The sequence below is a fragment of the Lycorma delicatula genome, chromosome 3, assembly GCF_047948215.1.
Source record: "Lycorma delicatula isolate Av1 chromosome 3, ASM4794821v1, whole genome shotgun sequence".
In the NCBI taxonomy this organism is placed as follows: Eukaryota; Metazoa; Arthropoda; class Insecta; order Hemiptera; family Fulgoridae; genus Lycorma; species Lycorma delicatula.
In genome coordinates this window covers 139,386,667-139,411,479 of record NC_134457.1, presented here as the reverse complement: position 1 = coordinate 139,411,479, position 24,813 = coordinate 139,386,667, and the positions used below count along the sequence as shown (strand labels likewise).

At 29.5% G+C, this 24,813-nt stretch overlaps 1 protein-coding gene across 2 annotated transcripts in view; it reads left to right on the top strand.

Annotated features, from left to right (window-relative positions):
• LOC142322045 (phospholipid-transporting ATPase ABCA3-like) overlaps window positions 1-24,813 on the top strand; it is a 186,324-nt gene that overhangs the window by 95,313 nt on the left and 66,198 nt on the right. Inside the window, exons 16-17 of one of the 2 annotated variants that reach the window (XM_075360659.1) lie at window positions 1,385-1,432; window positions 18,174-18,286. In XM_075360659.1, the coding sequence (XP_075216774.1) occupies window positions 1,385-1,432; window positions 18,174-18,286 (161 nt within the window). The remainder of the gene's footprint in view (window positions 1-1,384; window positions 1,433-18,173; window positions 18,287-24,813) is intronic. The other variant, XM_075360660.1, reaches the window with a different exon arrangement.

Here is a 24,813-nt window from a genome sequence, read left to right as displayed (position 1 = left end):
GTTTCTCTTTTTGTCCACCTCTTTTAATATAGATTCTTCCTGTCCCTGCTGTCCCACTCACACAAGAAGCAACAAAATTTAGTATACCCAGGATGTAAACCAAGTAACATCACTTTCAGATTTCCACTAATATGCCACAAATGTTTCTCATATTGAATCGTATCCAACACAAGTTTCATATTACTCCATGTGAGCTGCACAAGCTAAGGAGTTGATAGGGTATTATTTCCAACATGAAGATGTATTGCTTTCAAACTACACTTTGAGTAGTCTATAAAAAGATCCCATTCACCAGGGTGGTACAGTGTCCCAAAGCTTCTAGTAAAGTTTCCATATCATTACAGTAAACTATTAGTCCTTTACTAGAAGAAGAAATGTTCAGATTAATGCTGCCTGTCACGGAAAGCATTTATTTTAATATTATGTTGTAAAAAGATTCTATCCTTTCAATCATGATGTGAGAATTTTTGCTTGATTCTTGGATAAATTTAGATCATGAGCAAGATCATTTAATTCTGATTAATTAAGTGTGGTTCGGTATTTTTATTTTCTAAAAGGTCTCGGTGTCTCCCTTGTTCATTATATGATAAATATGCACAATCTTCAACACCATCAGCTTCATCTTCATCTAATTTCCATGTTTTTGGTTATACTGGAGTTGAAAATGTTGACTGGGAGGCACTGGCCTTATATTGGATGTGGATATCAACATATTTAACAGTGTGTCTAGTCTTAGATGGTATTCCTGATATTTTCATTATAGAAAAATAGCAGTCTGTGAAGTGATTCTTTGATTTTCTTCAAACCGTGGAATTGCAAATGTCATGTGACAATATTCAGCCAATCAATAGTTTAAATATGAATTGGCAGCAAATATGTGGTGCTCACAATCTGTCCTGATCTACTTAACATCTAAAATGTAGTTCGTAGATTTTTTTTTTATTGGTGGAGTTATATTTCTCCTCTGAGACTTTAATGTTACTTCACCACAAATCTTGCAGAAACAGTCTGGATGGTTAATGAAACTGTGTGGCATTTTTATTAAAGGTTCACTTCACTCGAATATACTTCATCTTGGGTGTCATAAACTATGTTTTAGGTATGTTAAGATAAAGTTCACATAAGATTGAGATTGTTCTACCTTTATTACTTGTTTAACAAACTATTAAACAGTGATCTTTTTTCTCTTTAAATAAGAAAATAAATTAGTTATAAATCAAAAAATAATTTTACAACTTAATTACAGTGTTCGGTTAAATTTTAAGCTGTCTGTGAATGGTGCAAAGTTCAAAAGTATACTTGAAAAAATGTAATGAGGTTTATTTTATAGTTATTCAGGTTTTTTTTTGTAAATAAATACAAAATTAGAAAATGTGTTTTCCAGGTGCATCATTGTTAATCAAAAACGGTACTTTGCCAAAAAAAACTAAGGGTATGTTAAAAATCTATGTATTATATATAAATGCACTGACAAGGAGTTAATGTTATGTAAAATTTCAGCTTATGTATGGCTTAAAAGAAATTTATCAAAAAAAAAAATTAACTCAATGTATAATACTAATTGTATATTCATAAATCTGCTTAATTTTTACTGTTACATAATTTTTGTGATTCAGTTTATTGTGGTGATTGCATGTGTAATTACTTACTTGTAATATGTCCATTTATTTTAACTCTACTCTTCTTTAAATGGAAAAAATAGAGATTAGGCTAGTTGAAATATGGTATTTCACTTAACTTGTTTAAAAGAAAGTGTAACATATTTTGTGTTTAAAAGGAATCCTTAGTCAGTAATTTTAAACAAGCAAGGCCTTCTCTGACATTAACTGTTTCAGATGATTCGGTTTACTAGAAAATAAATACTAGGTTTGATTGATTTATGTGTGGTGTTCTGGGTGGTTTTTATATATCTTATGCAGTTTTCTTTTGATTTGGATCCATTAATAACATTGTTCCTTGTTTGGATAGTAGTGATTTTAATTGTAATATCTGTAGCTTGTTTTATCCTTAAATCAATCATGAGGACAGAATCTTTTTTTAAGTAGAATCTGAAAACAGAGTAGTGGCTAAAAGACACCATTAAGGGGACAGTGATGTTAAAACATAAACTGTCTGGTTTGACTTCAAACTGTCCACTTTCTGGTTGGGAAGCTGAGTAAGCTTTTTTCACCATAACAAACACCTGGAACTTATTTTATATGACTGTTTTTTTAACTTTCATCTTTTTGTCAAAACTACTTCGTACCATGAACCATCATTGGACCGTGAACTAACTTGACTTCTTACAACAATCATTTGTGTCTCGGTGGTTATGCTGAGTGTCCTGCAGTCATTTGATAATAGCTAGTTTGATATTTTTTATGCTTGTTTACTCAACAATATGTGTGCAATTGTGAAACAGTGTTGAACTACCAGATTATAAGTACCTCTGTGAATAGTTGAATTATGGATTGATTTTCATTGAACAGCATTTACTGCATTTTTTTAATGAAAATGGACTAAACTACTTTTCCTTTTAATTTAATAATTTTAATTACAAAAAAAAAAAAAAATATAGACTATATTGACTAATTTTATTAATATTAACAGTAGTATCATATTACTAAATGCTATTTTTCTTTCTTATCCCAGACCAAAATCACTATCTTACCTGTCTGTGTAAGAAGGATGAAATTATTTAAGACCCATTCAGATACCACCCTGTAAGCTATCTTTGCACCTTTTACAAGATCTTTAGTTATTAACTTGCTGATAAAATGTAACATCCAGGTAAATGTAAGCTGTTTGTAGCAGAAGAAAAAAGTTACACAAAAATGTTGTAGAGATGTAAAGAAGAGTTCATAATCATTATATGGATTCAGAGTAAGAAGTACAAAAGTCTTACAATATCCATGATGTTCATTGTTTTTCAGAAACTTTTAACTTGGTTCCTCACTCCTTGTTAGACACAGTGTTCAAGATTTAATGTGAAATTCAAGATTTAATAGTATTAATTCTGCTATTTGTTTTCTTCAATGTGTTGTGTTGTCATGGGAAAGTAAGCGATTGAATTACTCAGCAAATAAATAGTTTGCAAATTGTTCCATTAAAGGGATATATTTTCCCAAGGAAAAGGCAAAATCTTCTACTTGTCTTATCAATCCACTGAACTCTTTATTGAATTGTACTGAATGTGACTTAACAATTCAAGGGAAGTGGTGTATTGCATTTTAAATTATTTCATTTGTCACAAGAATTACAGTCTGGTTTAATTTTACTGAAGGTACAGAAATCAGGGCAAAAACGTTTTGCCTGCTGACACTCGCTAATGAAGTGTTTGTGAACCTATGTTTATATGAACTTTAATCTTTATTTTCACCAGTAGAACATGACCTGATTGTTACATTTTTCATGAATCGCCTGTATGTACAGATGATTCCAATTTGGATAGTAGTCTGTCGTGAGATGACTCTATAGTCAAAAATAAGAAAAACGATATAAACATAGGTCAGAAAATAGTTCCTTAGTGAGTTTTGGCTCACGAAACGTTTAACCGTGCTTTCTGCTCCCTCAGTGAAATTAAACTGTACTAAAATTCTTAAGGTACAGATCGAGGTGTTTCCATATAGTTTTTGATTGAAGAAATTAAATAAAAGTGATCCCAGACCTCTGTCTTAGTTGGTTTTAAGAAAAACAGAGTAAAACATGAAAAGGTTTTTCAGAAAATACACTTTTTTTTGGTTTGGAATAAAATAACTGTTAATTTACCAAAAAAAACAAAAATTTCTAGTTAACTTCATAGAAATTTTAATTCTGACAGAATTGATGTAAATAATGTCTATGAAGATTAAACGAAAATTTGAGAATATCAACTTTAATTAGAAACAAGACACACAAACTGGATTGAAAAAGTGATATGATTTTAAACGGAACAATTTCCATTAATGTGTACGTTTTTACTGAAATTGTCAACTTTTTCTTCAACTGACTTGCAGAGTGTTGTTTTCTTAGGAGACCATAATTCATTTGTAGATTAATATTCAGCCACATTGTACTGTACACTGAAGCAGCACAACCTCCACTTACGTTTGCAGTTTTATTAATGACCTCTGAAATCAGCGCCATTGGATTACTTTGTAGTTTTCTTTTTTAAACATTTAAAATGATGTATTTCTCCACACAATTTAAGGGCTTTTTCATGGGCTTTTTCAGAGGGGGATATCAGTAGTGATGCACTATTATCAGCTGAATTGGTATCAGACATGGTGTCAAAATAATGGTATAACTCAGTGATGAACATTTTTGAAAAGTGGGTCAAATTTTGTTCATTATTTTTTTATCCTTATTTATTAGTTGGTCCTTTTTTTTAAAAAAAAAACTCACTTTTAAAATCCTATAAAAAGGTTTAAGTTTCCTTTTTGTTTTAAAACTTTTTCTTTTGCAAATGAAGGCAAAAAATAAAGGTTGATGTCAAAAAATTGATATAATGGGGCAATACCATGAATTACCACACTAGGTGACACCATGTCTATTGGCGCCTCTGCACTGAATATCTGAATGAACAAGGAATAAAGAAAAGCACATGTATATATATATATGAAACATTCTTTATTAATCAATATTAGTTACAGATATGTGTATGTATAATAAAGTTAGTAAAAGTATATGTAATGTGAAATCTGTTGCTTATTTTTAGATAATTTCTTAATATTAGGTTCATATTCCGTATGTATTAGTTTAATGCATTTTGCAGTCAATTCATTTCTAAGTTTATTTCTGTCTGTAGATTTAAAAAAAAAGGAAAACAATTTTTCAGACGAATATGTGGATCCAAATATTGTTAAAAAAAGGATTAGCAAGTTTTTTCATTGATATAAAGAGTCCCATATGTTTAATATAATATTTTCAATTTTTAGTGTGGGATCATTATTATCTGCACTACTTTAAGAAATTTTCCTTCTGCTTTGGAAATAAAGTTTTCAAATTTATTTTTCCACTCTATGTTGCTATGGCTAAGTATCTGTATATACCTAGCCACATAAATTTGGTTAACTATGTTATTTTGAATTCAGTTTTTTACAGATATAAAATAAAGTGAAACGCATTTCCCAAACTTTTAAATTTATTTAATCTCTCCTGAAAAGCTTGTCTTATTTTTTATTTTATTTTTTGGAATCAAAAAAGTTTTTAAAACACTGGTTTTTGAATGATTCTGTTTTTTCTTTTATAAAAAACATTCTCTCCTTTCTTCATCTTTTAAGAAGCTGAGATTTGAATGCAACTTTTCAAAATGTCTTTTTACATTGTATATATGTGAAGTGATGTTTTAACAAATAAATTACACACATGGTTATTTTATTCTTTTCAATCACATCATATTTATCAAACCATTCTGTTTGATATGGTCTGGAACTTGTATTGGTTTTTTTTTTAAACTGCTGGTTAATATAGGACTACAACAAAAACTGAACCGACTTATAAAAAAGCAGCATTTGTTTTTTCTTCACGCTGTAAGCTAACTGATTAAAGTATAGTTGTCCAGTGACCCCCTCTCTTTCCCCTCGCCATCCCCCTCTCAATACATTATTATTTGTGGAATATGAATAACAAAATAAAAAAGTTTATATTCTTTTAAAAACACGTTATTCTAGTAGACCTATTTATTCTTAAGTTCACTAATTTTGTTTTATGGTTCTGTTTTCTTATACCAGTTTTTCAATTTCTGTTTTAATTTCTTATTGCCTTCAGAGAATTTGCATTATACCAACCTCTTTTTTTTTGTTAGAAATGGCACGAAAGTTTATTGTTCAATTGAATTGACAGTCATATTATTTTCTGGTGAAATTGTTTGATAAGATTCTTCTATGATTAAATACATCCAACAATTTTTTGTTTTTTATTTATTAGCACTCATATTTATTATTGAATGCATAGTAACACACCTTTTTTAATATTCTATGCCCTTATTTTTATTACTTTAATGGGTTGATGAAGGTCTTTAAGTAATGAAGTCCCATAATGGAGACACATTTTGCCCATCATATATTCCTCTATGTAAAATCATTGAGTTAAATTAATGATGTTATTAAATATCATAAAAGTTTTTCTTTGCTGAAAAATGTAGATGAAAGATTTTTGTTAATATTAACTGTTCATTATTAATTAGGAGTATTATTATAACTTCACATTTGAAGCTCTTTTCAACAGTTTGTAGTGGTTTTGTTTTTAACAATAAATAAATGAAAAGGTCATTTACGTTGTTAGTTTTAAAATTTTTCATTTAAATGAAATTGTGTTTTTTTAATGAAAGAATACTTTCTGATTTATTTGTTTTATTTGAAAAAGCAAGAATGGTTGTATTTTTTGTTGTAACCTGTATTGTGGGATAAGGTTTTATTAGACTCTTCCACAACTCTTGCTCTCTGGCACTGTAGATTGTGAGGATACTAGCCTTATTGTGTATAATAATAAACTAACTTTTGGCTGTTTTTTAAACTATTAATTATAATTAACAGTTAGTTATTAATAATATTTTTTTTGTAAGGAGGGGGATACCAGTTATGTATGCCCCATAAGGGGCAGTGTCGGACTCGCCACAGGTTTCACAAGGTGTTAATTGAGGTGCGTATGTGTTCCTGCGCCCTACCAACAACCTAACCCCCCCCCCCCACCAACTCCCTCTGTCTGGGGGCCAGACCAGCATTGAAGCATTATCACGGCCCCAGTGGGAGCCTTCAGACTCGGGAGATTAAGAGTCCCTGTGTGTCATCACCATCGCCGATCCATGCAAGCGCGGTCCAGCGGACAGCTCAGCAGGGAGCTGTTCTTCACCCCTTTGTCCTCCGGTTGTACTCTTTGCCTCTCTCATAGGACATTTTCCAGAAACTATCATTTTCTGGCGGCACTGTAGAAATCCTACCGAGTACCCAGCTAAGTCAGCTAGTATTCCAGTTCTCTCTTCTATTTCCTTTGTACTGAGAATATTTGTTACCATACTTTGATACCAGTTCCCATTGTCTAGTTTCTTTCAACATAAGTTTTATCACATTTTCTGGTGTCAAGCTGGCTAGTTCAGGTGAGACCCTAAAAGCCATGTTCCAGAATATCTTCCGCTCCACAATATATACGTTCAGGTGAGGATCTTTTTTGAACCTGTTTAGGTATGCCCCAAATCCCTCCTGGGGATATCTAAACGAGATATCAGCAATTCAAGAACATGCGATTACAGAGGAGGTAATACGAAACACAATGCTGCCAATTGCATGTTGCTAAATATCATCGTTGGCGCATAATTAAAAATGTTTGGTTATCTTCTGGAGAGACCTCTTGTATTTGCTTGATGTTTATCATAAGAGTTAGAAAAGGAAACAAAGATTATCAATGTAATTAATTAACTATATCTGTCAGTTGTGTTTACCTTTTTATAGTTCCTGAACTGTACCTGCAATGATTGTGTTCAATTTTGCTTCTTCTGACATTAACCGATAAACACTGGTCATCTTTTTGTTGCTACGAGATTTTTGGAAATAATTTTATTGAAATTTTTCTCATTCCTAAAATTTCAGTTGGTATTATACAAAATAATAATACCTAAGTTCCTTAACTGTGTTACATTTTTTGATCACATGTTTACCATTAATCCTGATTTGATCTTCCAATAGCTAGCTCTTTAGCTTGTTCAATAATACTTCTGCTTCTACAAAAAGAAGTACCTGCAGTACTTTACTCTATACTTTAAACCTATCTTAAAAATTGTTTTGAAGTTTTTGATTGAAAGTTAGAAGCTGGGTAAAGGACCAAGATCTAACATTGTGTGTTTAAGCCTTCAGGATGGCAGTAAAGAAATAAAAATCAGTTAATTTACTCAGATCTCTCTAATCTTATATATATTTTTATTTATTTTCTTAGATTTCCTGCGTAACAGTTTTTTGCTGCTCTCCATAATACTTTCTCCTGCACCTTTTTTTTTGTTTTGTGTTAGGAGTTCACTTTCATCATTCTACAAATTCATTTTAACTTTAGTTGGTATGTTGAAGTATTTGTGTAATTTTCTTTAGTAATAGTTTTTAGAAAACCCAGAAGAGGAGTCTGCTTAGTTTTACTATTTTATTAATGTGAAAGAAAACTAACGATTGGATATACAGTGTTTATAAATTTGATCTGTGTAATAAAGTGGATAGTATGACTAGGATAAAGTTAGACTAATTTTTCAGTGTTTTAAGTGTTAGTTCATTCAAATGTGTATTTACATGCATGTTACTCATTTCTATATGTGATTTTTTTATTTTTATGTACTTTTTTATTGTTTATATTTGTTGACTATTTTTATTATTTTTATGTAAAATTTTCTTGCGTATTTGGTGTTATTAAAACTTTTTTATTTAATATTTTGCATTAACATGAAAACAGAAGTAACTTTGGAATAAAAAAATTAATCATCTTTCTTTCATTTTTTTAGAAACTTAGGTTTTAGTTTTGTCTTATTTATTGTACATATTATTTATAAAACAGAATTATATCTTAATTTTAATACATTTCAGTGATAATATATTGAAATGCTTTATATGCTTATATATTATTTTGAAAAAATTTTAATTTATTTTTATTTTACTTTTTTTGTAATTATAACTATGTATGAGTACACAGATATGCATATTTAATTTTTTTTCTGAAGGAAATAAATTAAGTGATGATGAGAATCTTGTGTTTATTTAGTAATACTGTTTATGCTACCTAGAGTTTGTAGCCCAGATATAATAGTTGGGCATATTTTCAGACCCAAGCTGACCATATTGAATCTGCTGTTAATTGAATATGACTCAAGTATTCTTATAACTGTACATTGAGTAAATTTGCCATTCAAATGCCATTGAGAGTAAAATTCATTCTTTCTTATATCTGAGTCTGTATTTTGTAAAGTAATGTTATTGAAAATCTTGCCATAAAACTTGATTACACTGATAAGCAAAAAAATTTTTTTTGATGTTTCTATAAGTGTGATACCATCTCTTGAATTGTTTTTTTTTGCGTTCATTACAGATCTATAAATATAATTTTTCTGTCATCCTTAGTTTTAAATAAATTATGCTTAAAAAAAAAAATTAAGGTAAAATATAGTTAAAATCTGTAAAATTTATAATTTTGCATGGCTATACATATGTTAGAATGATTTTGCTGATGCTTTTCTTGCTAATGTTCATCGGCTAGCATGTTAGTATTCCATTTCCCTTTATAGCAGTTTTCCATCACCGAAATGTCTTGGTGGAAATATTCACTGTGTTCATCACTTATGTCTCCAGGGTTGTCTGGGAAAAGATCCAGATGTGAGTAGAAGAAATGCATTTTCAAAGACATTACATCCCATAGCTCTGTATGAAATAAGAAGTTGAATAACAAGATCATGATAATTTTTGGATTTTTGTTTGCTGAGAAAATTTTTGCAAACTTCTTTAAATGAAGCCCAAGCTGCATTTTCTACATTATTTAACATTGAGTTAATACATCATCTTTGACCAACTCTTTTATTTGAGGATCAACAAATATTTCTTCTTAAATTTTTCCTTCACTTACATTCAGAAATTTCTACCTGTGTACAAAAATCCAGGACTATCCTTATGCATTGCTTTTACAAAATTTTTCATTAGTCCTAGCTTTTAAACTCTAGCCATTTTTAAACTATACTTGGACAAATTTATGAAAAGGTGCCAGTCCTCAGGTTTATGAACTTGTTCTAAGTACTTCACAACCCTGTAGGGGAAGACACCCGCTTGTGAGGCTTCCAGTCGTCACTCCCCCCTTCCTAGGTCTGATGAGCTTTAATGGGAGTTGTCTTTCACCCTCTAACTTTTTACATCTCACAGTAATAAACCAGGCCTCATTGGGATGCCACTGATGTAAATGCCTTGGTAGACATTTACATCAGTGATTTTCAAACTCAGCTTTTGCCTTTGCTGTAGGCCTCGTCCAGACGTCTTGAATATCCTGCATCGTTGCCCTCTGAACTAGCTAACCAAGTTTGCAGAAGCATAAACCCCACGCCTAGTTCTATGTTTACTGAGCCAATTTCTTGTAAATGTTTCATAGATTCGAGGTAAATTGTGAATCAACATACCACCAAAAATGTTTGTAACAACGAAAATTAAGTCCTAGTTCCCTTAGTGAACTGAAATTCAGTTTATTATACCCCTGACTTGGTGAAGTTATAGAATTTGGTCTGGTCTACAAGGGAGAGGCAGACAGACCTCCTACTCCCACTCAGCTCCATTGCAGAGTCCTGTGTGATGTTTACTTCACTTCCTACCATTGTCGAGATGCCGCTACACCTCACAGCTGCATGGGATCCATGTCCTTGGCAGTGCAGTCGCCATCCTGCCGACAGTTATGTTTACTCATTCAAAACTGCCTCGTCAAAACGGCACTACACCTCACGGCTGCATGGTAACCCATACCTTCGGCAGTGCAGTTGCTGTTCCACCGACAGCTAACATTCAAGATGATCACCACAATTTCTATCTAACTGTGCCTTGATGCCAGACACCTACCTTCGTTCAATCAATTGCCCAGGTGGTCCCTAGCCATCTGGGGTGCCATTGTACTATACCCCTTCAACCTCAGGGTGCACAATAGTCCATTCTCTGTGAGTCTTACAGTTGACTCGCAGATCAAAGAAGGAATTCACCCTCTTCAGTTCCTTAACAACTCTGGTATGTTCAGCCAGAACGAGGACAAACATAAAGGATATGGTCCGCAGTGTCCTAAGTATAACATATAAGCTCATCAATATTTGTGCAATAAACCAAATTATTTTCATCAATAAAGTACTGAGAAAGTTCTTTTTTCGACTTCGAAAGCCCGAAATATTTGTATTTTTTGAAGTAATTTCCTACCTTACAGTCTTGATCCTAAACGTTCAGCTTGATTTTTTGATAAATTTAAATCCTTAACCGTCATTTAATTCACCTTGTGATATAAGATATGGCTTATTGGAAGGTAATTCAAAATCAAAATCATTGTTGTCTTCTTCAGTACTGCCTGATTCATTGCTGCTTTCGAAACAACATTCACAGGTGACTCAGGAACTGGAATAATTTCACGGTGAGATACAGGCCTGATTGTAAATTGCAGTGAAGGATATTTTACAGTATGTTTAGATTTTTTAGAAATTCCAGACACTCTTGTTAAACATAAGTAACAATTGATTACATGATCCTTTGGTTGACGCCAAACCATAGGTACACCTTATGGCAAAGCCTTCTGTGTACCTTTCAACCATCCTCTTAAATATACAGAATAATTAGTGCATACTATATGAGAAGCCCACATCTTATCCTAATCACCAGTTTTACACTGAAAGTACAAATGATATGCTTTTTTAGTTAAAGGTGTATGTTTTTCTGTTTTATTTTACAGTAAATTCACCACATACATAACAAAACGCATCCACATCATTTACACAATTTCGAGGCATTATGACACTGCACTATTAACAGACTTAAGACAGCTATAAGACAACAAAATAAATTCATTCCTAAATCCAGTGCTTAATACAAACAACACAGCTGTGTTTTCAGCTATGCATTTTGACCTGCACAGATCTTGTCTATGAAGGCTCACTCTTTTCAGTATTAGGTATGATGTCATAATATGTGACTATGATATGATTTAATTCTTTGTCTGGTATTGTTTATTTATAGCTTACAAATTATGTTAACAAAGTTAAACAATAAAAGATGAACTAACAAAATACAATATAGGAGCTTAAAATGCCAACTATACTTTGAAAAATGAAAAAATCCTTTAATCAAAATTAAATTTTTTTTCAAAAGTGGTGGATGATAGAAAGATTCTGAGTTCATATTAGGTTTCAGCATCAAAAAACAGATTAAAATCATGTATCGCATGTTAGGAAACAAAAATTATGTTTATCATTGTAATTGACATTGGAAAGTACTAATTATGGAAGGAGGGTTCTGAATAGTTTTATGTGCACTTATTTTATCAGAAATTACATTTATTTTTTGCATATTTATTCATCAGAAATTAATTTTTACTCAAAATTTTGTTTGTTTATATATTCTTACCAATTTATATAAGTGTTATTCTATAAGTGTATATAAGTATTTATATAAGTGGTACATAAGTACATAAGTGTGTATAAGTGTAAATTGGCAAATTTGTGATTAAACAGCTCTCAAGAGTAACTTACTGATTTGAATAAAACTGGTGTGTAATTCTTTTTTAAAGAAGTGAATTTTTGGTTCATGCATTGTTTCTAGTACAAGAAAATTCATTTGAGATTTGTTTAAAAAGTTTGATAGCATTTTTTAATAAATTTTTTTTACATACTTTCAACCTTATGTACTCAGAGTCCATGTTGTATAAAAAAAAAATACTTTGAAACTTTTTTGCCAGATACATCTGGATATTTTTATTTTCATTGATGGTCTGTCTCAAGAATCCAACATATTTGTTCTACTTTTTTTGTCAAACTTATGGTTATACTTATAAATAGACACTGCCTTATCTTTTATGCTACAGTTCTATTACTGCACATCAAGCACTACCAAGATATATATTCTAACAGTCCATGATTTCAGACTTATATGCATCTCAACAAATGACTCTATCTGATCTCAACAAATGACACATGTCAGTTACTGTTGTTTTCCTCACAGGCCAGGAATACCAGGCAATGAACAAGCTGATGTAGCTTCCTATCCAAGGTTGAGTTCAGTTGATCTTTATGAAGCAAATGATCTATCGATGTTTTGTGAACATTGGTTGAGGCCAGTGTGATGAGTGTAATGAGTGGAAGGCCTTAATTGAAAATAAATTTCATAATTTTAAAAATGATGTATTACTATGGAAAGTATTTAAAGACAATGGAAAGTATTTAAAAAGTACAAAATTTTTATTTATTTTTGGTAATAAAAATATTCAAATTGTATAAACTGTTTAAATTTTTGAAACTTTTGCTTGAATTTTAGATACTAAAGCATAGTGCGGGTCAGTGCACACATGTATGTATACGTGCAGTCATTGGCGTGCATGCACGTACTGTCAGAGAAATTGTGAGGGAGAAAGTGAGGGGAGGAGTGAAACAGAGGCAATAAGTTTTGTTTCTTATATAACAACTTATTGCATCATAATTTATTGCATATTTGTTATTTTTTTTAATGCTGGTTAATTTATGTTTCTGATCGATAGAATTGTCCTTACTTCGGTCTTAGTTAATTTTGATTTCACTTTGAAAACTTTTTGATTGCTAGAATGGTTAATTTTCATTTCTGTTTTGAGGTCCTTTTATAATTCGTTATTCCTGAATCGATTTTAAATAGACAAGAGGAATGTTTATAGAATGCATTCCTTGGATTTAGATTCAGAGTTAGGCATTGATAATGAAAAGAAATTTGCAATCACATTAACTTCAGGCAGTTGAGTTCATGCCAACCCAACATGATAAACAAATTTTAGTATGTTCTTTAGTAGAAACTTTGGGAGAGAAACAGTTAGTTCTTAACACAAGATCGCTGGAAAAGGATGATTTACTCATGAATGTGAAGTAATTCTGACTCCAGAAAAGTGCAAGGAATCAATCAATTAAGAACAGATGAAATGAATTGTAAAGAAGTTAAAAATATTTTCACTTTTCTGATTCCTATTTTGATTGAAAAAGATCTTCTGAAGAAACTAGGCTGCATCTGGAAGTGTTTCTGAATAAGGATAAAGAAGTTGAATAATGAATCAAGTGTGAAAGGCAGTAAGGATGTCCATGACATCACAAAAGCAAAAAAGATCAAAATTGCCTACATCCAGGTCAGGATTGAATGATGGGCTTAACAGTTAAAATTGAGCTCTTATAGGCCATGCAATATTGTTTTGGCCATATGAGGTCAAGACGAATCACTCCTTTTGAAAGACCATATTCCTTTTGTTCTTATTTCTAATACATTTTGTTCTTTTCCTTTCTTTCATACACCTTTATTTAGTTCTTGATTTTTGCCTTCAGTGATTGTAGTAGCTCACACTACTTTTCATTATTCACTGTTCTATCTTTAGGTATGAAGTGAATATAATTAATTCTTCTCTCTATTCCAGTAAATCATCGTCATCAAATTTCCTGCAGATGTGTAAGTTTTAAATTTTTGTCATAGGAGGTGCAGGATGTTTCATTCCCTTTTCTTATTTTTTCTTGGGTTCAAATTGATCAATCCATTTTTTAGCACTTATCCATATAAGAAATCATTCCTTCAACTTCATACTGTTTTAAAAGCACCACGGAAATTTTCAAATGATTCTCTGTATGGATATCTGTCAGACAGTGTGGAACCTGGCGAGCACAGACTTTTCGAAAGAATGGGTGGATGATTGAAAATAACAAGCCATGACTTATATTCAATTCACTTGCTGCTTCATCAACATCATTTATTGATTATTGTGAATTATTTGTTTGATTGCTTCGTTATTGTTATTATTCTTTGAAATGAACAGTAGGAGAGGATACATACAGTAGATAAGAAGCAAAGAGTGACTGTGAAGACATGAAATCTAAATTGACAAATAAAAAATAAAAAATAAAAAACTCCAAGGTTGAACATTGTACTCAACATTGACGACATAAGGTGAAAACACTGATGAAATGGAACTTCTATCAAACTGTGTCAGTGAAACCGATAAGTGCACAGAGTGTTTAGAAAAGTTTACTCTGTTATGACTTCAGAATTAGAGTGGTTAATATTCATCACTTGCTGAAGATCGCTTAATGAGACCTGTTTTGTATATAAACAAAAATGTATTGATTGTCATCAAAAAGGAATTCATCAGAAGAAAATAACAAATAGCTACAATCTGTACAATATGGACTGTGTATTGTGTCTGAAATGTATTAATATTAGCAATTAAGTTCTTTTTGTGTTTATGAACCGCCCATATCCCAATTTTGTATTTTTGTGTTTATTTTTGTTTTTTTATAATAAAATGTTTAATAAATTTTTGATGAAATAAGTAATTTACTTATGTTTCTAGTTAAATAACACTCTTAAAGCACAATTTGCTATCAACATTTTTGCAATATCACCTACCCACTTAGGAGAATTTGCATAAAATTGGGTAACTGGAAAAAAGTAGCATTATCATATCAGAAAAGTGAAAATTTTGTTCATAGTCTTTTATATATCAGTGGGTGTTAGATGATCAACATATTAATGGTCTAATTTAAAAAAAAAAAGTATAAAAATTAGGTTTTTAGTGGGTTTCTGAATTGTGTGCAGTCTTCTCTCCAAGCTTTACCTTAAACTAAATTTTTATTTTTATAAACTCAAAAAAATACTAGTGGTACTAATTTAAACTTGATTATTGTAATTTTATATACTAAAGTATACCAGTTTCTTATATATTGAAAAAAAAATCTATCAAAAATTAAAAGCCCACAATTTGATCACACATTATGTGCTTTTCTTTGTAACAATTCACTAACACTATTTTCCTCTATCTCTTTGCTCAGCACAGATTTTGTGTTTAATTATGTTAATGACCCATTTGTTTTTCCTTTTACTGATTTTCTTGAATTTTCACTATCAGTAGGCATTGTTTTTAGACCAGTATATCAGTATCAGTGGTAAGTATACCAGTCTCTCTGGTCATCTCTGAGCATCTTTTAAAGAAATCTCTTCTATCCTTGCAGTTACATTCTTTTTTGTCATTTGACGTTTATAGATGTAAATTGTCATATTTATCCATCTATTCACTTTTTTTTATTTGCTTCTTTTAATAGCCAGACATTAAATTGAGCGTATGTGAATAGAATAGATCCTATTGATGTGTTTATGATGATGTGACTTTTTTCAGGCATTGAATTAGTTGTTTTTAAATTATGTTGTTGGTATCTAAATAAAAAACCTATTTAACTTTAATGTAAAAAAGGTGTTTATACTCAGTGTACAGGGAAAGGGAAAGAGAAGGGAAAAATTTAGCTTTCCTATTAGTGTGCCGATACCATGTCTTAAAAAGGGAAGAGATTTTGAAATTAGGGCTGGTCAATTGAAAAGGGTTAGAAAATATTGAAATTGTTCAGTGGTTAAATGGTATATAGAACCATTAATTACAATACATTAAACTGAGTCAGGGGGTCTAATTATGGCTAAAGCTTAGAAATTTGCTATTCAATTTAAAAAAAGTAATTTTAAAGCTAGTTCTTGATGATTGATGTTTTAAAATAAGAAGATATTTTAAGAAATAAATCTTGTGTAGAAGTGCAAGTGAATGAAATATTGTGTTAATACTGTAATAGTAATTATTTATTCTTTGATAAATGTATTAAACATGATTTTAATAAACAAATAGTAGTAATTAATAAAAAACCTAATCTAAAATTAATGTGCCTAGCACATTATAATTTTCACAGAACTTAAACTGAAACTGATGCCACCAGGTCAGATTGTCAATAAACTTGGCATTAATTTTAAATCATCAAAGGTTTCTTCATGAATAACACAAAGATTATTTTTAATACTTATTAAACAATTTTTTTTTAATCATTCATCAGACAAAGAGAAAATTTTTAACGAATTACTTTTATGAATTCTATGTTTATTTGTGGCAAGTAGTTAAAAATGTTAACTGTATTGTTCAATAAATAAAATAATTTATCAGTTTTAATTCTTTCTTTCTTTCAAATGATCCACTCCTCAAATTCTTCCTTTAGGCTTTCATTTTTATTTATTGAAATTTTATTTAGAATGAATCTAAAGGTTGGTAAAGACAGACTGTTGTTAAAAAATTTCTTCAATCAGTTTTCGTAATAGTTTGAAAAACTTTAAAAAATTAACCCTGTAAACCTTTCTACAATTTTTAATAGACCTCAGTCAGTGTTTGATTTATGTAGAAACACAAATTTCTATTACACAAAAAGTTAACTAAGAGAAAAGATAACAATTATTAAATTATGTATAATATTTTGTAATATGTTATTTATTTAATATTATAACATTTCTCTGTCATTGATATAGAATAATTAAGCAAAAATAATTAATCTGTAGGTTAAAGAACTGAAATAATGCATAACTCTGCTGATTATGCTGTACTTCCATTAACATTATTTCCATTATTCTTGGAAATAATGTTGCAGAGAAAATTAGGATAACTGTTATAATATTTAAAAAAAGATGATTGAAGTTAAAAGTATTCTGTGAATACATTTTTATTTTATTATATATGTATATAAAATAATATATATATTTAATTTATTTAAATTAAATTTTTTGTAGTCTGTATATCTGTAAAATCTAGCTAATTATATAAAACTTATTCAGTCACTCCACAAAGTACAGAATTAAAGAACATTTTTACCTTACTTTTTTTTTAAGCACCTTTGGGCATAGCCCATCTTCAGTAATGTTTTTTTTAAATTTTACTTTTTTACATTTACACAATAGATAACAATGATACGTTAAAATGTAGAACAAATATTTGTTGTAATTAAAAAAAAATTTTTTTTTAAATTTAAAATGTTATAACTTTAATACAGTACTGTACTGTATTAACACGTAGGTAGCATGTTAAAGGAAATTTTAATATTATAACTTTTTAAATAAAAAAAAAAATAAAAAAATTTTTATGGACTGAACAAATATTTATTTGTTCTATAAATTTTAACATACCGTGATCTGAAGATGGCCCATCTTCTCTATGAGAAGATCTTATCATAGAGATTCATCTTCTTTAGAGATTCATTCATCTTATCATAGATATAAGCCCATCTGAAGATGGGCTTATGCTCAAAAGCACTTGAATGAAAAAAAAAGTAAGGTAGGAGTGTTCTTTAATTCTGTACTTTGTTGAGTGGCTGAATAAGTTTCATATATATATATATATATATATATATATTGTTTTCAAAAGGTTGTTTTCCAAAAGGATGAAACTTTTTTTATGTATTTTAGTATTTGTAGGTGGTACCATTCAAATGATGATATGCCATATGCCATACTTGGAATTATGTATGGGACCAATGTTTCATTACCACTAACAGTCAGTTTGAGTAATTTGTCTCTTTCTTGCACCATATTAAAGTTGTTCATGCTGATTTGTCATTTCTACTTTTTAGTTGACAATTGATTCATTGATTATATAATTTTCTTGTTTTATTTTTGTCATAAATACAACTCTCTATTTTAAGTTAAATGTTGCTTTTGTTCCAGACTTGTCACCTAAGAAAGTTACTGGATTACGATTATTTTTTCAGCAGTTTAGTGTATTGTTTATGAAGAAGATAAAATTTACATATAGAAGACTGTGGAACTATATATTTTTTGTAAGTATTAATATTTAAAATAATTTTTTTTTAAATGTTGTGCAAAACAGAAATAACCTTGATTAATGTACAGATCGCCCAACTGATATAATGGATGATTTGCTGCATAATATTGAATTCATCAACGGGATTGGTATGTCATATTTGAGGAAATTTAATTAACATTTTTATATGTTTGTCACACCATTATCTCTAATGTTCACTATTCATTTCAAGTTCAGAAACATTTATTTGAGAATTATTTTTAAATTTATAATTGATCTAAACTGACTGTATAGATAAATCTAAGCTGGAGACTGTCTATTGCAATTAACCCACCGGGTTGGTCTAGTGGTGAAAGCGTCTTCCCAAATCAGCTGATTTGGAAGTCGAGAGTTCCAGCGTTCAAGTCCTAGTAAAGCCAGCTATTTTTACACGGATTTGAATACTAGATCGTGGATACCGGTGTTCTTTGGTGGTTGGGTTTTAATTAACCACACATCTCAGGAATGGTCGAACTGAGAATGTACAAGACTCTACACTACATTTACACTCATACATATCATCCTCATTCATCCTCTGAAGTATTATCTAAACGGTAGTTACCGGAGGCTAAACAGGAAAAAGAAAAAAAAGAAAAAAAAAGAATGTCTATTGCAATTAACTGGCAGCAATAGGATATGGCATGTGAAATTGCATAAACATGTGAAACAGAATGATGTGCTTAAATATAACAAGATGACTCTGTACAAAGGCAGCTTAAGGTTATTTATGTGAAATCTTTATGAGTTTTTTTTTAATTGTAAAATGGGTATTGTTTTTTGACGACTGGTAGAATTAATAATTTGTAGGTACTGGTATTGATTAATGCTTATGTTTATAAAATAAATTAAGTAAAATAAAAATCAAACAGCCATAATCAGTCTGTAGAATTAATATAAAAATGTTGGTAATGACAATAATAAAATTTAACCATTTACAATTCATAAAAATGTTAAAATATTTGTAGTTTCGATTGTTATATATTTAATTTTCAAGATTTGTTAAAATTTAACAGTATATTTATATTGTACTGAATGTCATATGTTTTAGTCCATGTTTGTCAAAATAGTCTGTGTAAGCTGTAAAATGAAACAGAAATAGGCAACTGTTACCAGCTTAAATCCAATAAAATAAAAAAAAACCCTTAAAATAAATTGACATTTATTATAAAGTATAAATAACCTGTCAAATAGTGAATAGATTTAATTATGGTTTAATTTATTTAAAATATTGTTTTCAAAACTGGTCTGTAAAATATTTTTGAAGACCAATTGTGCTCATAATCAATTCATTACAATGGGAAACAAAATTAAACTTATTTGGCATAAGGAATGAAATATGTTATCCTCATAGAACTCTTTTTTGCAGAATTCTAATATGTAAATAGAATTTCTTCATCACTCGTCATTATTTTGTGATACAAAGATAACTTTGAAAGAAATGTAACAATTTTCATATGTGTAGGACACTATTTCTGAAAATGTGGTCATTATTTTCTGTTTGTGTTTTGCATTTGGAACATCTGTCTAACTAACATCCAACAATAATCTGCAAACATTTTTGTACTCCTCTGTTTCTGATGCCTGTTTTCCATGACTAAGATATGTTAGTAGAAGGTTTTCTCATGCTTGTCACTGACAAGCTGAGGTTGTTGGGAAAGGTCCAGATGTGAACTAAGAAATACATTTTTAGGGGCAATTACACCTCATGCTTGTAATATTGTAATAATTCACCCACAATGTCATGGTAATGAGAGGATTTATTTTCCTAAAAAGGTTTGGCGCAACACTTTTAAATGATCTCCATTGACTGAAGTTGAAAAGTTGACTTTTCAACTTGGTTGAATAGTTCTTTAAATTGTCTATCTCTAATCAAAGAGATACTTATTTCGAGACCCACAAAAATTCCTTTCTTGATTTTAGCATCATTAACATAAAGAAAGTTTTCTTTCAAAAAATCCAGAACCTTTTTTCATCCATTGCCTTTACAAAGTTTTCAAAAAGTCCTGATTTTATATGAAGTATTGATGGAAGTCATTACTGAGTTAACTATTTGGGGTTGTGTAATGTTTTTCTGTTAAGATAAAAATCCCTCATGCTCTGCCCATTCCTTACCGATGTAATTTGTCTTGTTCTTGTTGTCCCATTTGTACAAAAAACAAAATTTAGTATAGCCAAGCTCTAAACCCATTAATAAGCAGTAAGTTTTAAATTGCACATATAATCAAACAGGACTTGTTTATTGCCATTGTCCAAAAGAATAGCCTTTAAAGTAGTTTTTGAAATATAAAACAGTCTCCATTCTGTAGAGTTATTTATGATGAAGTGCATCATGACAGGTGGATTCATTGTAACAGTACACTGAACTATTTTCTCCAAAATATAAATATTAAAACTTCTTGATTATGAAAAAAAAACTTATAAAATATTAGTATGAAGTAGATTTAGGCTTTCAGCCTTGATCTCAAGAACTTTGCTTGTGTATTCTTCAAGTTCAAATCCCAAACAAGGTCTAATTCACCTTAAGTTATACGATGAGATTCAGGGGAAGAGGATTCCGCTTCAAACATAGGATGATCTTCCTCCTCATGTTGAACTTCTACTGGCTACCTCATGTTCAGATTCATCCTCTAGTTAGATATGTTGGAGGATGCGGTACAGGGAAGTCCTGTACCGCATCCTCCAACATGGATTTAATAGGTAGCAAATTCCGTTACTGCTCTGTGTGGTTGGATATCTTACTATTTACTACTCTTATTTTTTTTTTAATAGAGAAATTGCAGTCTGATAAATGGTCCTGTCATTCAAGCTACACCATCAATAAGACCGATGATTACCTCTAGCCCAGTTGTCAGCAATTTGACAACTGGGCAATTTGTACAATCTGTACAGATTGTACAGTAGATGTGAGGGGAATAGTTCTTATTTTGATCTCCAAATTTTTAACCAAAGTATAGTTTATAACATTTTTTAATTAGTGGAGTCAGACATTGTCATTATTCTTTAATGTCAAATCTTCACACACATAACAGAAGTTATCTGGATAACTTTCTTAATATGTTTATTTGTTAATACAAAATACTAGGTACATTAATTAAATTAAATAGACTGAAACCACAATATCTTTATACACAGTGGTATACTTTTATACATACCTTTAAACAATACTACTGTGTTAATTGTACGAGAAGACTGTTCTGCGCTAATTTGTAGAACCTACAGTAAATTAATCTCCTGCATATACAGCTATTTCCTTTATAAAAAAATGTTTGTATCCCAATCTCAATTAGAGATCATCTAAAATATTATTTTGTGTATAAAAGTTATTCCTAAAAAAAAATTAATTAAATTCCTTGAAAGCAATATTTCAAAAATCACACAAAAACTGTGGGTGATAGAAAGATTCAGACTTCAGCATTAATTCAGCATAAAAGTTTCATTAGAAACCTATTAGTTAATATGTTTGTGAAACATATTAACTTTCATGTGCCAAGCACTGTATTTATTTATTTAATATATATATATATATATTTTGTTTTGAACAAAGCGCACCAATATTAACTGGACTTCCAAAAATACATAAACCTGTTATACCTATGTGACCTTAATTAATTTTATAACTGCTCCATTTTATATTATCTCCCAAAATAATAGTTAAACTATTTAGGATGAAAAAGAATGTAGATTACAAATGTAATACAAAAAATGGATTCGATTTTGTAAATAAATTAAAAGATTAACAATTGGAGATAATACTAGGATGGTAAACTATGATATTAGTAATATGTGTCCTAGCATACCCACAGATAAAATAATTAACATAATAAAAAATAAATTAATATACAATCATGGGGACCCCTTATTTATTGATATTGTTATTATTATTAGAAGTGTATGCCAACAAAATTATTTTAAAAATGACAAGTATTATACTCAGGAAAATACCTTACTGATGGGCTTTCCTTTATCAGCTATCATGTCAGATTTATTTACAGGATTTTGGAAATAAAATTATTTGTGGCATTACTCATACTGATATTATGGACCAGGTATGTTGATATTTTTGTTGTCAATAATCCCATTATATATAATTAACATTTAATAATATTGAACAAATTAAACTCATACTATAATGGGTTGAAATTTACTTTTGAAATTTATATAAATAGGACAGTCAATTACTTGCATGTTAGTATCGAAATTAATAATAAAAATAATAATTTTATAACTTCAGTTTATAGGAAACCCACAACCAATATAAACCACAATATATCGATATTCAAATCATCACGTGGTCACACAAAATTAATACATATATAAACATGGTTAATAGAGCAATTAATTATACACAATATAATGAAAATAAAAATAAATTAAAGAATAAATAAAAATAGAAAGAAATAGATATTATAAAACAAATTACTATATATAATGGCTATAGTGAATCTTTAGTTGATAATGTGTACAAAAAATAAATATAAAAAATTAACAGTAATACTTTTAATACCAGTAAATGATAGAAATTGACATTGTATATTTAAAATATGTATATATTGATAATATTGTTGGAAATATAACAAAGGTTTATGATAAAAATAATTTAAGTCTGCATATCAGACAAATAACCATACAATAAAACATTTAAAAAACAGTAAACATACTGATTCATATGGTTTATACAATTTGGGTGGAATTTATAAAATAAAATGTAATCACTGTGACCATATTTATACAGCAAGAACTAGTAGATCTTTCAAAACTAGATTTTCTGAACATTTTAGATATTATAAAAATGGAAAACTGGTTTTCTCTAATTAGTTTCTTACCATCTTAAATAATACACATTCAATATCCGATATTCAAACAAATTTGGATATATTTTAAATCAAAAAATATAATTTGAATGATAATAATAGGGGTTTAGATATTTTAGAGAGATTTTTCCTGAAACCAAATTGGTTTCATGAAAAGTATAGGGTCAAGGGAAGCAAGTTTAGCACTAAGATTAATAGTAGAAGGAAGATTAAAGAAAAACAAACTGACATATTTGGCATCTATAGATGTAGAAAAGGCATTTTATAATTTAGACTGGAATAAAATGTCAGCATTTTAAAAAATTTAGTGTTGAAGTGTAGAGATAGAAGAACAACTGCTAATATTTACAGGAACCAAACTGCAACAGGAATAATCTAAGAACATAAGAAAGAAGCAGTAATAAAAAAGGGAGTCAGTCCTACAAGGATATTCCTTATCCCCGTTACTTTTTAATCTTTATATAGAACTAGCAGTTAATGATATTAAAGAATAATTTGGATCTGGAGTAATGGTACAAGGTGAAAAGATAAAGATGTTATGATTCTCTTTAAATGTAATAGAAATAATGTAGATGGACCACTAAATATAAAAATAGGAAGAGAAAAGATTACAGAAGTAGAATAATTTTGTTATTTGGGAAGTAGAATTACTAAAGATGGATGAAGCATTAGCGATATAAAATGCTACATAGCACAGGCAAAATGATCTTTCAGTCAAATATATAATTTGTTTACATCAAAAATGAATTTAAATGCCAGGAAAATATTTTTGAAAGTATAAGTTTGGAGCCTAGCTTTATATTGAAGTGAAACTTGGACGATCTGAATACCTGAGAAGAAAAGATTAGAAGCTTTTGAAATGTGGTGCTGTAGGAGAATGTTAAAAATCAGGTGGGTGGATAAAGTGACAAATAAGAGGTGTTGTGGCAAATTAATGAAGAAAGAAGCATTTGGAAAAATGTAGTTAAAAGAAGAGAGACTTTATAGGCCACATATTAATGCATCCTGGAATAGTCGCTTTAATATTGTAGGGACATGTAAATGGGAAAAATTGTGCAGGTAGGTAACATTTGGAATATGTAAAACAAATTGTTAGGGATGTAGGCTTTAGATGATATACTTAAATGAAATGATTGGCACTAGATAGAAAATCTTGGAGAGCTGCATCAAACCAGTCAAGTGACTCGAGACAAAAAAAGAGATTTTATATAAATAAATATAAAAGTAGATTTAATTTGATCAACCTATAACCAGAGTACGAGGATGATATGATTATAAAAGCTCCAGTAGATGGCAGCACTTTTTCAGACATTGTTTATGTATAATTCAATCTATTTCAAATCTGTACAATAATATAACATTGTCTAGCCAGACCACATGTATATTTATTCTATTTTAACCTATTTATTATTTATTTTAATTTTAAATTTGAATATTTAAAATTAATATTCATTAATTGTCATATTTTTATATATGTAATTTTTAGTTCTTAATTTTTTATTTTAAATGTTAAAAAATATTTAATTTTAATTTCAATTTTTAACTTTAAATTATTGATTTTTATAATTTAAAAAAAATTTAACAAAGTTTATGTTATATTTTATAAAAAAAAAATATTCTTGGTATTGTTTGTGTAACATTACCAAGATTTGTTCATGTCAAATCACATGAACAATTTAATTTAAAAAATGGA